Source organism: Meriones unguiculatus, chromosome 6 (genome assembly GCF_030254825.1).
Source record: "Meriones unguiculatus strain TT.TT164.6M chromosome 6, Bangor_MerUng_6.1, whole genome shotgun sequence".
NCBI classification, from domain to species: domain Eukaryota; kingdom Metazoa; phylum Chordata; class Mammalia; order Rodentia; family Muridae; genus Meriones; species Meriones unguiculatus.
In genome coordinates this window covers 41,783,767-41,798,532 of record NC_083354.1, presented here as the reverse complement: position 1 = coordinate 41,798,532, position 14,766 = coordinate 41,783,767, and the positions used below count along the sequence as shown (strand labels likewise).

General features: G+C 44.2%; 1 protein-coding gene across 4 annotated transcripts in view; it reads left to right on the top strand.

The window, feature by feature from the left end:
* The first annotated feature begins 2,966 nt into the window (after window positions 1-2,966).
* Window positions 2,967-14,766, top strand: part of Smarcc1 (SWI/SNF related, matrix associated, actin dependent regulator of chromatin subfamily c member 1) — a 107,353-nt gene continuing 95,553 nt past the window's right edge. For 3 of the 4 annotated variants that reach the window (XM_060385227.1, XM_060385226.1, XM_060385228.1), the window contains exons 1-3: window positions 2,967-3,263; window positions 6,301-6,420; window positions 9,468-9,553. In XM_060385227.1, the coding sequence (XP_060241210.1) occupies window positions 3,072-3,263; window positions 6,301-6,420; window positions 9,468-9,553 (398 nt within the window). In that variant the 5' untranslated portion in view covers window positions 2,967-3,071. The remainder of the gene's footprint in view (window positions 3,264-6,300; window positions 6,421-9,467; window positions 9,554-14,766) is intronic. The other variant, XM_060385225.1, reaches the window with a different exon arrangement.

The window sequence follows — 14,766 nt, the reverse complement described above, 5'->3', positions numbered from 1 at the left end:
TGAGCCACTATGTCATAGCACTTTGTGTATGTGGTTTTTGTTGTTTTTGGTTTGGCTTGATTGGTTGGTTGATTTGGTTTTATGAGACAAGAGTCTCTACATAGCCCTTACTTTCTATTCACTTTGTAAACAGAATGGACTCAAATGCACAGGGATCTGTTTGTCTCTGCTTCTGAGTGCAGGGATCAAAGGCATTTGCCACTACACTGGGCATTTTAATTTTTTCACACTCAGCAATTGTTCATGTTTATGGAAAACAACGGGACATTCCAATATAAATATATAACATACAAACATTTGATTTCTAGCTTGGAGTGGCAGGTTATACCTGTAATCCCAGCCATGGAAAGGTGGAGATAATATTGATATGAGTTCAAGACAAGCCTGGGTTAGATCATATTTCAGGCCAATCTTGGCTATAGCAAGTTCTTGCCTCAAAATTATTTTTAGTTTTGTGTTGTGGAGAGGTCAGAGGATATAAGAACTTTCAAAAGTTGTTCTCTACTTTAATTTTTTAAACCAGCCTTGGAAACTGCATTTATTTTGTTATGTTATTTTGAGACAGGGTTTCTTTGTGTAGCCTGGCTAGAGCTCACTATGGAGACCAGGCTGGTCTTGAACTCAAGAGATCCACCTGCCTCTGCCTCCCGAGTGCTAGGATTAAAGGTGAGCACCACCACCACTGCTGTATGGCTGAGAGCAAACCACTCATACTCATAAAAAAACCAAACCAGACTCTACCACCTGGCACTAGTTTTTTAACCTATGACTGCTTTTCTATTTTGTCCAAGATGCATTTTTCTTCTCTGCAGTATCATAGGTGCGCGTAGTACAAATCATGGTTCAGAGGTACATAGTGCTTCACAAACACCAGCTAGTAGTCTAGAGTTTGCCTCTTAAGTAGCATAATCCATTTTTTAAAAGATTTACCATGTATACAGTGTTCTGCCTGCATGTGCACCTGCAGGCCAGAAGGCACCAGATCACATTATAGATTGTGAGCCACCATAGGGTTGCTGGGAATTGAACTCAGGGCCTTTCTGAGCCATTTCTCGGGCCTCATAATTTTTTATTTTTTTAAGATTTATTTAAACAATGTTCTGTTCACATATACATCTGCAAGCCAGAAGAGGGCATCAGATCTTACCATAAATGGTTGTGAGCCACCATGTGGTTGCTGGGAATTGAACAAGACCTCTGGAAGAGCAGCGAGCGCTCCTAACCTGAGCCATCTCTCCAGTTCGTCATAATCCATTTTTTCTTTCTTTTTGAAAGAACTTTTAATTACATTGTTTAAATTTACATTGCTTATGTGTGGGGGTGATTGTGCCATGACAAGAATGTCACCCAGGCTGCCTCCGGAGATCAGAGAACAACAGGCAGTTTGCTTGGTTCTCTCCGGCCATTATCCGGGTTTCAGACCGAACTCAGGTCCTGAGTCTCAACATTGCCCACCGAGTCATTTCAAAGCCCTGTTGAGACAGGGTCTCTGTGTAGTCTTGGGACTCAAGACACCTCCTGAGTGCTAGGATTAAAGGCATGTGCCACCACCACCCAGCTTTGCCCTGCTTCATTTTCAAAAGAATTAGGTATGGGTTATGTAGGTGTGTGAGAGTGCAGAGTTGGCAGGTCAAGGGATAACTGTGTGAAGATTTTCCTTTCACCTTTCTGTGGGTTCTGGGTTTCCAATTCAGGTTGCCAGGCTTTCAAGAGCTGAGCCAAATCCATAGCCGGAGACAGAGTATTTCCTGTTCACATGCAACAATCCTCTCAACTCATGCATGCAGCATCACCAGTGCTGTGGTTACCGGGCATCTTCCTAAAGTATACACCTCACCACGTCCTTTCCTCAAAGCTTGCTTCCCACTTCTTATAGGTGAAGTTCTATCCGAGCACCTCGAAGAGTCCTGAAGGACTCTGACGTTCAGCGCCTTTGCTTCAGTTCCGTGTCTCGAGTGACCTGTCCTTTCTGATTACTTTCTATTCACTTTTTTCCCCCTCTAGTCTTTGTCCAGACAGGGTTTCTCTGTGTAGCACAGGCTAGCCTGGAACTCGGAAAACCGCCTGCCTCTACCTCCTGAGTGCTGGGTTTAAGGCATGCGCCACCACCTCCAGACCGCCTCTATCATTTTTTTAAAGGTCGAAGAACTCATCAGACTTCCTCACTTGGAACTCCAGAAGTAGGTTTCCGTTTCCAATACAGCCAGTCACACCGTTTACGATTTAAATTCAGTCTTCATGTAGACCATTCATTCATTAACCCAGCATTTACTGAACGTGTGTGGAGAAAACGCTCTGTCCCCAACGCCGAGGATATACCTGTGAATAATAAAAAACACCAGGTTGTGGAGAGAACTACGAGGAAGGCATCGGGTGGGCGTGATCAGCTCTTCGCTCAGGGAATGGTTTTCTGCAACACTTTTTAAAGTGATGGATCTGAGAGTGCCTAGCGTGCGAATGTCACAGGGGAAGATAACGTCGAGGTCGCACGGGTAGCTGGTACTAGGCCCAGCAGGTAGAAACCAGCTGATGTGGTTCGAGAGACTTTACTGAGCGTCCGAAGGGTGTGAAGCCGAACCTCCAAGCAAGTCACGGTGCAGGTTTCCAAAGGCCTAAGCGGCCTCCGGGTGTAGCAGGACTGCAGGCAGGCGAGGAACTGCAGAACAGCAGTCGGGGTGGGCCCTTAGGCCTGCACCGCACACTCTAGGTGGGTTTCTCAAGGAGCGATACTTCCTTGAGGCTGTCGACCGCCTAACGAACGAACGCAGGAAGCCGGGGAGAATCAGATGCAAAGCGTAGGAAGAGTCGCGGCTCAGCGGCGAGAGGCGGACGGAAGAGGCGGGCAGCGACCGCGGTAGCCGGCTGGCGGCGAGCTGCGCATGCGTACGCCCGCTCGCCCGGCCCGTCCGTTACGGCTGCGGCGGCCAGAAGGGGCGTGGCCAAGCCTCGGGGCCGGAAGAGGGTTGGCTGGGCGGGACCAGGAGGAGGAGGAGGAGGTGTCTGCGCGCGCGGGTGCGAACGGGAAAGGCCGCGAGGGCCAGGTCGGGCGGTGGAGACGACGGACGGTGACCATGGCCGCGACCGCGGGCGGAGGTTCGGGAGCGGCAGCAGGCGCCGTGGGTGCAGGGGGTGCGGCGGCGGCCTCCGGCCTGGCCGTGTACCGGAGGAAGGACGGGGGCCCGGCCAGCAAGTTTTGGGAGAGCCCGGACACGGTGTCCCAGCTGGATTCGGTGCGAGTCTGGCTGGGCAAGCACTACAAGAAGGTGGGTTCGCGCGCGCCCTTGGGGACCGAGGAGCCACGCGACGGGGGCTGGTGGTGGCTGTCGGCTTCGCCAGCCTCGGGCCGCCCCTCCCCCCGCGCGCGCCACGAGGGACAACAAAGGCCGGCTCCGCGCTCGCCACGCCCCCGCGGGCGGCTCCGGGCACGCGGCGACCGGGCCCTGGTTGCTGGCTGTCCCGGGCCGAGCGCTCGCGCAGGAAGCCCCCCCCTCCCCCCCGGCTGGTTGGTTCTTCTGTGCACAAGCAGGTGGAGCTGGGCAGAGCCGCAGGGCGTGTGTCCCCGGTCTTTTGTTAGCCGCCTTAGGTGCGTGAACAAAGAGCGTTCAGAAGACTGAACCCGGCGTAGTAAAAGTAGCCTGAAGTTTTGTTTAGAGACCAGCTTCTAAGTGTTGAGGTAACTAAGGGCTTGTTATCCAGTGTGGATTCGCCAAGGGACCTTGGGTGATTGGCCTTGGGAATTAATAAATGCCGGTTTAAACCGTGCATTGTAGGATTGATACAGGACTATTAAAAGTAATGGTTTTCCATTTCATTGCACTTTTGGTCATGTATAAAGATGTAAGTACAAGAGTTAATGGCCTCAGTTTATAACATCTATTTGTAATGTTTACATATTTTTTAAGAAATCCGTGTTTCTCTTTCAAATGCAAAATCTGCTGAGTTGTTTTACAAAGTTGTGACTTAACCCTTTGTTAACACCTTAAATTTTTTTTTTATCTATTTATTTTGGAGGGTGCACTCTGCTCCTGTGTGGATGTCAAGAGAATTGATTCTCTCCTAACACCATTATGAGTCCAGGGATCAAACTTAGGTTATCAGTCTTGGCGACCTGTGCCTTTACCTCACCGGCCCCACTAACACCTGCAGTAAACCTCGATGCAGTGAAACAGCCAGAGTACTTCCTCTACCTCTCTCAAACAATAGTGTTTACCCCATCGAGGATCCAGAATTGGTGTTGAGATTTGCAAGCCGGAAGATGCAACCCTTGTGTTCTAGATCATAGTTGACATTTGACTGCCTCATTACTACTTGTTTATATTAAGTGTTTGTTGAATGAATGAAAAATTAAACTAGGACCTGGGGATTTAAATCGTTTTGTGGTGTTTGATTCGCATGGGTTATGTCCCAAGTTTAAAACCCAGCACCACATTAAAATCAGGCATGGTGACTCACAGCTGCAATCCTTTGGGATGTGTAACCATGAAGATCAGAAGATTGAGGTCGTCTTCTGTTATGTAGGGAGTTTGAAGCTCAAGGCAAGCCTGGACCACTAATATGAGACCTTGTCTCAAAAAAACTAAAAAAAAAGGACAAACTAGTCTGAACCATTTCCTTCAGTGCGTGCAGCTTATCGAAGCCTGTTGGTGTGTGACAGGATCTTGGTTCCTTTGGCAATACACTGTTAATTTTCAGAAGTGACCCTTTCTAAGGCTGTAAAGTCGGAAATAGAGTTGACTTATTTCTGCTTGGTGTACACTAACCTTTGCCCTCTGTGTTCTCCCTCGTTTGTTTCTGAAATAAGGTCTAAGTATGTAGATCTGGCTGTCCTGGAACTCAGTATTTAGACTGGCCTGGCCTCAAACTCAGATATGCCCACCTGTCTCCTGAGTACTGGTTCACTGCGAGTTTCTGTTGCATTTAACAGTGTATTTAGACGGTGGACATTTAAAGATTTATTTCTTTGTGTGTGTGTGACCTGCATGTGGGTGTTCACAGAGGCCAGAAGAGGGCCCCTGTTTCCTTGGAACTGGAGATAAGATGCATGATACGGGTGCTGGGATTCTGAACTCAGGTCCTCTGGAAGATCAGCAAGCATTATCTGCTGGGCTGTCTCCAGCACCAGAACAGACATTTAAATCTTAGAAATCAATATGAAACAACTGAGACATTGCAGGTCTCTTTTCTTTGGAGCCCTGCCTGGCCTACAAAAGACTTTACTTCAGAAGACCACAAAACCCCAAATCACTGTAGTCAGAAGCCCCAGAATTCTCTTTGTGGCCTGGAATGGTCAACTTCTTCTAATTCTAGAGTTTTGAATAGTGGGCTCAAAAAATTAATTTTTAGTTTATATGTGTGGGTCTTTTGCCTGCATGGGTGTCTTTGTACCAAAGTTTGCCTGATGTCCATATAAGCCAGAAGAGGGCCTTGGGTAATCTGAAACTGGAGTTGACATGGTTTTGAGCTGCCATGAGTGCTAGGACTCAAACCTGGATACATACTCTGGAAGAGCAGCCATGCACCATGCTCTTAAGTGCTGAGCCATCTTTTCATCTCTATCAAAGGTCTTGTATTTAATTTATTAATTAGAAACGATTTCCTGTCTCTACCATTGATTTTTCTTCTTCTTCTTTTTTTAAATGATTTATTTTTATTTTATGTGCACTGGTGTTTTATCTGGATGTCTGTCTGTGTGAGGGTGTGGAACCTCCTGGAGCTGGAGTTACAGACAGTTGTAAGCTGCCAGTAGGTGCTGGGAATTGAACCTGGGTCCTTTGGAAGAACGCTTAGTGGTCTTAACCACTGAAGCATCTCTCCAGTTGGTTTGTCTTTTTCTTTATGGGTGTTTATAAGTACTTTATCTGAACGTATGTCTGTGCCACGTTCCTGCCTGTCATCCTCAGGTCAGGAGAGGGCATGGAATCTCCTGGGGCTGTAGTTACAGATCTTTCCTGACAGCCATGTGGGTGCTGGAAGCAGCATTTAGTTTTATATGCCATCTCTTCAGCATACATTTCCTGCCTTTAAATATGTGCAGGTATGGTTTTTATGAGAATGTATGGAGGTGCAGTGCTGTTACTTAGTAGGTATTAGGAAATAAGGTAGCTTTCTCTCCAGCATTAGCTGCACCAGGTTTTGAGTTCTTGTCGTTATCTTGCTAGTTACCTTGTTTTTTTTTTGGTCTTTTTGTTATTTTGTCTTTTTTTTTTTCCAGAGCTGAGGACCGAACCCAGGGCCTTGCGCTTGCTAGGCGAGCGTTCTACCACTGAGCTAAATCCCCAACCCCTTGTCTTTACCTTGCAGTATGTTCATGCAGATGCTCCTACCAATAAAACGCTGGCTGGACTGGTGGTGCAGCTTCTTCAGTTCCAAGAAGACGCCTTTGGGAAGCATGTCACCAACCCAGCTTTCACCAAACTGCCTGTAAGTACACACACTTGTTACGCAGGCATCTTCAGCTTCTGTACTTTCAATTGTCACCTATAGTTGATTGCCCTTGCTATTGCCAGGGAAGAGGGGGGAAAACCAACTTGTTCAGAGAAGGTTTTTTTTGTCTGCTTTAGAGACAAGATCTCACATAGCCCAGGGCTGTCCTGGGCTGGGTATTGGAGGCTACCTGTAAACTCCTTCCTGATCCTTTTGCCTTCACTTCCATCAGCTGGAACTGTTGGCATGTGCTATCGTCTTCAGCTTAGTGGTAGAATTCTTGCCTCCTGTGCCATTTAATGTGTTTTAAAGTCTGCAGCCACCATGAAGACCTAGTATTTTTCTGCTGCCACAGTCTGTGCTGTGCTGTCTGTACTGATACTTGGCTGTTAGAATCTTTTGGCAAGAGGACTTTTATGTGTGTGGTACATGGCTGCGTACATGCATGTGAAGGTCAGGACAACTTCCAGGAATCAGTGTTTTCACCACCTGGGTCACAGGGATCAATCCCACGAATCAGTGTTTTCACCACCTGGGTCACAGGGATCAATCCCACGTCATCAGGCTTGGTGGCAAGCACCTTGACCTGGTACCCTCTCTTCCACACTAAGTAAGTAAATAGGAAAGAGGAAACAACTGATGGGTGTCTTCAGCATCAGGTACTTGTCATATTATAGTGGAGTGCAAGAGCATGCTTGTGCAGAATTGGAGACCTTTTTTCTTTCTGATTTTTTTTTTTTTAGCCTAGGACCTTGTACATACTAGGCAAGTTCTCTTCATGGTCTTGTTTAACAGGCTCAGATAAAGGTTTGTGATAATTTTTAAACTTTGGAAATTGCCTAAAAGGTGAAAACACCATTCTTGACAATTCTGAGTTTTTGTTTGTTGTTGTTGTTGTTGTTTTTAAGATTAATACACACACACACACACACACACACACAGTATTCTGCTTGCACTTCAGAAGAGGGCAGCAGATGTCAGTATAGATGGTTATGAGTCACCATGTGGCTGCTGGGAATTGAAGTCAAAACCTTTGGAAGAACAGCCAGTGCTCTTAACCTCTGAGCCATCTCTCCAGCCTGACAACCCTGAGTTCTCTATTTCTAAAACCTACATGGTGAAAAGAAAGAAGAAACTCCTTCAAATTGTCTTCTTACGTTTACATTTGCACTGTAGCACTTGTGTGTCCCACCCGCCCACCCACAAAATAAATAAATGCAAAATTTTGCTGTTTTGAGACAGCCTCTCTCTATATAGCTTTAGCTGTCCTGGACCTCACTGTGTAGATTATAATGTCCTTGGACTCAGAGATTCTCCTGACTGCCTCCTGAGTGCCAGGATTAAAGGCATACACAACACCATTTGTAGCTAATAGATGCAAATTTTGTAAGTTAAAAGATAGTCTCTTTCTCTCTCTGTTTCTTTCTATGTTCCTTTGCTTTCTTGCTTTCTCTTTTTCTTTCCTTCCTTTCTTTCTTCCCTCTCCCTCTCTCCCTCCTTCCCTCCCTTTCTTGTTTGAGACAGGGTTTCTCTGTGTAGCCCTGGCTGGCCTGGAATTCACTTTGTAGACCAGGCTGGCCTTGAACTCAGAGATTCTGCCTCTGCCTTATGAGTGCTAGAATTAAGTGTGTCATGTTTCTGTACGTGGTGTGTGCATCATGTGTGTGCATACATGCAGGCAAAGCACCATACACATTATAATTTCAAAAAACGTATAGCAGCATAATGTTCAGTATAGTTTATCAAATGTCACTATGGTTTAGAGTAAAATCTGCATATATAAAGTACATTTTGTTTTTGAGACAGGTCTTTAGCTCTGGCAGTCCTAGAATGAAGGGTTTTGTTTTGTTTAAAGTCCCAGCACTTGGGAGGCAGAGGTGGGTGGATCTCTGAATTCAAGGCTAGCCTGGTCCAGGAGTTCACTTTGAGATTCTGTCTTAGAAACAAACAACCAGAAGTATATATTTTTTATAAGATGATTTACATCGTTTTGTTAAACCTAAATATGAACATGTAAGTGTCATCATCCAAAATGACATTACAAGGGACTTTAAACATGGAATTTTCAATTCCTGCGAACTAAGCCGTTATTTACTAAAACAGTTGAGGGATTAGAGGAGAATATTTTTAGTTATAAGCCATAATTAAAAATAATCATGGCTTACGGCCAGCATGGCCAGATGTATTTCTCTTCCTCTCAAAATAGAATTCAACATTTTCTCAAGTGAAAGAGATTATTCTGGTGTGTGACTCTGTAAAAGAAAATTGAAGGAGAATGCCAGTCAACAAAGCAATACCTTTTTATTGTCGTTTTAGTTTGATTTCTCTCTCTCTCTTTCTTTCTTTCTTTCTTTCTTTCTCTCTCTCTCTCTCTCTCTCTCTCTTTTTTCTTTCTTTTCAGACAGTTTCTCTGTGTAGCTCTGGCTGTCCTGGATTCACTCTGTAGACCAGGCTGGCCTTAAACTTGGAGATCCGCCTGCCTCTGCCTCTAGCCCTGGGGTTAAAGGTGTGTGCCACCACTGCCAGTTATTCATTTACTTTTAACTGCTTCATATTTTTTTAAATGTTTAATTACTTTGTGTAGATGTGTGTGCTTGAGTGCAGGATTTGTACAAATCAGAAGAGCCTTAGATCTCCTAGACTTGGTGTTTTAGACAGTTGTGAGCTGCCCTGTGGGTGTTGGTAACCAATCCAGGTCTCTGCAAAAGTAGTAAGTGCTGAGCCATCTCTTTAGCCTGGTAAACGTAATTTTATTTGTTTGTTTGGTTTTGTTTTTTGGGAGGCAAGGTTTCTCATTGCTCAACTGTAAATGTAATTTTACAACTTTAAAAAATACCTTGTTTAGCTTGGAGACAGAAAGATTAAAGTCAATCTTAGCTGCATTTCATTTGAGGCCAGCATCGGGTACATGAGAGCTTGTTTTTAAAGAATGAAATCTGGGTGGTGCTGGTGCACGCCTTTAATTCCTGCCCTTGGGATACAAGTATAATGTGAATTATTTTGTCAGAACCTTACATTTTCCTTGTGCAATTTGTCGTTTTTAGGCAAAATGTTTTATGGATTTCAAAGCTGGAGGCACCTTGTGTCACATTCTTGGGGCAGCTTACAAGTACAAAAATGAACAGGGGTGGTAAGTTTTTTTACTTTATTTGCATGTTTTGATGTGATGTTACCTGATGTAAAATCATATTTTTTTGTATATAGAAGATTCTGCAAGAACATTGCTATTAATGGCAAGGTAAGGCCTGATGTTTTGTTTTGTTTTTTAAGATTTTTTTTTCCACAAAACAAGCTACCTTTAAGATTTATTTATTTATTATGTGTATAGTCTTTTGCCTGCGTGTACACCTGCATGCCAGAAGAGGGCACCAGACCTCATTATAGATGGTTGTGAGCCACCATGTGGTTGCTGGGAACTGAACTCAGGACTTCTGGAAGAACAGCCAATGCTCTTAACCTCCTGGCCAGTTAAGTCAGTTTTCAGCATTTAATTTTTTCAAAGTCTTCTTTCTCAAGGATGTAGTTTCAGCCAGATGTGGTATGCACCTTTCATCCCAGCACCTGATGCAGAGGCAGGCAGATCTCTGTGAGTCTCTAACCTAACCCCCTCAGAAAAAACAAAACGAAGATGTTGCTGACCTTTGCTACTTTGTGGGTTCTTTCATCCACCTTTTCAACCCACTAACACTAGGTAAGAGAGAAAAAAGGATAGAGAGGAAAGGAAAGAGATTCCTGAATAAGAGTTAGGGATTGGAAAGGGAGCAGAGTTATTATTGATAGACTACCTGCTGATTGGGGGGACAAGTCTGATCTTTGCTATTAGTGTATTTAATATCTTGTTCTTTGTTTGTTCTTTGTTCATGACTTCTTAACCGTAACCAACAACCCACCTATGCAGGCTCTAGCATTTTTTTATACCTTTTGAAAAGTCTCCAGAATTCCAAATGTAATACAGTCACAGAAACTGTCTGCAGCTGGTAAATCCACCTCTGCCAGAGCAGGAGGCAAATCATAGTCAGCTGCTGTGGAGCAGCCCTATATCCCCACACCTGGGATTAAAACAAAAACTTTATATTATTTCTGTGTGTGCGTGTGCGTGTGCGTGTGTGTGTGTGTGTGTGTGTGTGTGTGTGTTTAATCAAAACTCCAATTTTCGCTATACAAAGAAGCAATTTTTATTAGGTAAATAGTATATTTAGTTTTTGTGGTGCAGGGGATGGGATTGAGGGCCTTGTGCGTGCTAAGAATGTGCTCCTGCTTTATATTCCTAGCTACAGGAAATTTTATACACACATTTGTGTTGTTTGTTTTGTTCTTGTTGTTTATTTAGTGTTGTTGTTTTGAGATGGGAACTCTAGTAGCCTTAGCTATCCTAAAACCTGCTATGTAGACCAGACTGGCTTCTAACTCAAAGAGATTCTATCTGCCTTTGTCTCCTGAGTACTGGGATTAAAGGCATGAGACATCTTTCCTGGTTAGGCATATAGTATTAACAAAGGAAAAAATTGGCTCCTATGAAATGTATAATGTGAAGTTGTATACATTAGAAAGCAGGGTTTCCCCCTTCCTTCCTTCCTTATTTTTTTATTTAATGTGCATTATTGTTTATCCAAAAGTATGAAGTCATCAGATCCCTTGGAACTGGAGTTAGAGACAGTTGTGAGCTGCCATGTGGTTAGGAATTGAACCTGGGTCCTCTGGAAGAGCAGCCAGTGCTTCTAACATCTGAGCCATCTCTCCAGCCTCAGGTTTCCTTCTCTTCCTCCTCTTCTGTTAACATAAGGTCTCACTTAGAAGCTCTGCCTGGTCTCGAACTGACACATCCTGCTGCCTCTTGTCTCCTCAGTGCTGGCGTGTGTGCACATGCACTGTGTGCCACGCATTCATGGGGATGTTATGCCGCAGCTTGTCAGGTGTTGGCTCTCTTCTTCTTGTGGATTTTGGGAGTTGAACCCTGGGCAGCAGGTGTCTCTGGCAGTCTTGATCTCGTCCTACCTAGTAGTGTTCCCTGGGGTGGAATCTCAGTGCGGTGATTGCCTTCTTACTAGTTCCGGTACAGAGAGATCTGAAGGGGAAGGGAAGGCAGAGCTGATGCTGCTAGACCATAGGCTCTACTGACTTCTACATTGCCACCCTCAAGCCGTAGGGGATAAAACTGTAGGGAAGATACCATGATTATCAATGTTTTCTCCAGGTGAGGCTTATTCATTGCATGCCAGATGGGCTGACCCCTGTGTAAATTTGACTGCATAATTTGTGGTAGTGACCTGACTGGGAGCAATGCAGACCTTTTCCTGGGTCAGTGATGCTAATAACGTGTCAGTTCTCCTCCCTTCACGCTTCCTGTCTCTCACCTGTTAGTATCTCTTCGCCGTTTATTTCATTTCTGAGTTTAGTTTGTAATTTTAGTATTGTTTGAAGGGAATGTGCGTATAATTTCTGTGTTAGTTTATTTAACATGTAGCCAAGGCTAGCCTCAAACTTTATCCAGTATCTGCTTCCTAAATGGTTGAAATATAGATCTCTGCCATCATGCCTGGTGTTTTGTTTTTAATTAAATGCTTTAAAAGCCTGTTTTGTTTTGTTTTGTTTTCAATAAAAGATTTTTTTTTTTGTTCGTTTGTATGAATGTTTGCATGTATCTGGGTGTGCTGTTTATGTACCTGGTGACATGAAGACCATAGACAGGGAGTTGGTTCCCTGGAACGGAAGCTGTAGCCAGCTATGAGCTACCATGTAGGTGTCAGTTCTGTGCAAGAGCAGCAAGTGTTCTGAACTACTGAGGCGTCTCTAGCCCCAGGAACAAGGAGCTCAGTAAGTCCAGGTTGGCCTTGAACTTCATGGGTGGCTCAGCTGGGTTTGAACCTGTGATCCACCCACCTCTGTTTCCTCAGCGCTGGGATCATAGGTGTGCACCATGTCCTAGTTTGTTTACTTTGGCTTTTTAATTTTTTTTTTTTTTCAGTGCTAGAGCTCTAACTTAGGGCTACACAGTCCATGCCACACATAAGCTATATTTTTAGATGTTTAGTTTATAAAATTAAAGCTGAGTTAGCCCAAAGCTGGCTAGGAAGTACAGATAAATTTTCAGATTAACAATCAGAACGGGTTTCTAATTAGCGGTGGGTTTTGTTCACTCTCTCTGTTTTCCCTTTTTGGAAACAGGGTTTCCCACCCCAGGGAACACTGCTAGGTAGGACCACATCAAGATTGCCACAGACACCTGCTGCCCTGGGTTTGTTTTCTTTTCTCACCATGGACATTTCACTCTGCATACAGCACCGATTCCTGCTGGAGTTTTGAGTCCTGACCCGACCCTGTGGCTTGTCTGTGCCTAACTTACACATCTGAAGGTCCCTGTTACAGCCCTGCTGGGGTTACAGGTGTGCCTCACTGCACCCAAGTGGCCTTTCCACTGAATTTTGAGTTCAAAGGCCACCCTTCCTGAACTGCATTTTTTGTTCTTTGTTATATACCACCTTGTGCTCTTTTTTTCTTCATTGATCAGCTTCTAGGCTCTGCTTCCATTTTATTTGTTCTGCAAATTTGATGAATCTACCATTCATTTTTCTCTTGTTCTATTTATATCCTGTCTCGAAAAGGTTTGTATGTTTATAATGTATGCACAGAGGATATAGCCTGTGGAGCGTGGGCTTCCTCCACTCACCTTTATGTAACTCTGGAGGTGGGATTCAGGTTGCTGGGCTTGAGGGGCAACTTCATTACCCAGTGAGCTATCTTTCTCGCCCCTGTTGTTTAAATTTTTGGAGTACTCTTGTAAACATTCCGAATGTTCCTTAGTTCTTTTTCTGTCTTTCATCCATGTTTGATTTTGGGTAAAATCTCAGTGTTCTTTGGAGATGGCTACAGTTGAAGACTCCAGTGCTGATGTGTGGTAGGGGCTTGGTTTTTTTGTGTGAGACAATGTTACTATATAGCCCTGGCTGTCGGGAAACTCCTCCCTATGTCACCATATTTCTTAAACTTAAGAAATTGCCTATTTCTGTCTCCGGAGTGCTGGAGTTAGAGGCTTATACTGCCATACTCTACCAGTGCTGGCTTTTTATCATCAACCTCTAAGGTCACATTCATGGTGTGATTTTGTTGTTTTTTTCTTGGACGATTCCCCTTCTTACCTGCTTAACTCTTGTAGGTAATCCCATATCTGGGCTATTGTGTTGACATACATTACTGCATTTACACAGTAATGACATATATAGCTGTGTTGTTGTTGTTGTTATCTTTTTTTTTCTTGGGTTTTCTGTGTAACAGCCCTGGCTGTCCTTGAATTCACAGAGGTAAGCCCGCCTCTACTGCTGGGATTAAAGGCGTGTGCTACCACACCCGGCTAAGTATAGGTGTATTTTACGGTATGTTTGTTTTTAACTTTTTACCGAGCCGAACTATGGGGTTTTTTGTTTGGTCATTTGTTTTTTGTTTTCTCTTGTTTTGGTCAACCTGATATAAGCTAGAGTTATCTGAGAACTGGGAACATGAGTTGTGAAAATACCCCTATTTTATTGGCCTATGGCAAGCCTGTAGGTTATTTTCTTTTTTGATTTGGAAAAGCCTAGCCTGTTATTCAGATTGTGCCATCCCTGGGGTCCAGGGGGTAGCAGAAGATGAAGCAAACCGAGCAAGCCGTGAGGAGCAAGCCATGGCGCTCCTCCATGACAGCTTCAGTTTTTGCCTTGGCTCTGCTGCTGCTGGACTGTAGCCTGGTAACCAAGTAAACTGTTTCTTACATAAGTTTCTTCAGGGACCAAGCTAACACATGCCCTGCTTTGAATGATAGGTGAACGCATTCTAATCTTTTTCTGTTTATTGCTGGGGCCTTTGTATAGGGTCCTGAGCTGTGCTGCTAAGCTCTGTCTGCACCCTTCTTCCTGCTTAGAATGTAGTTTTGAACAGCCTCACTATGTAGGCATGGTAACTTCAATTCAAAAGTTACCATGCCTCAGTCTCCGTAAAATTGGGATATAATCCTGAGCCACCAGGTTCAGCTTCATTAACGTTTCTGCCAGTGATTTAAAAGAGTTCTGTTTCTCTATGGTGTCCCATCGTTATTTTTCTCTTTTATAATCATTGTAACATAGATAATGTTCTAGTTTCATTTTGTTGCTGTGTGTCTTAGTTACTGTTATATTGCTGTGAGGAGATAGTATGATTAAGGCAATTTTTTAGTTTTTTGAGAAAGGGTTTCTTTATACCTTGGCTGTCCTGGACTTTGTAGACCAGGCTGGTCATAGAGATCCACCTGCTTCTGCTTCCGTGAGTGCTGGGATCCCAAGGCTTGCACCACTATGCCTGGCTCTTCTTTTGGTTTTTCAAGATAGAGGTTTT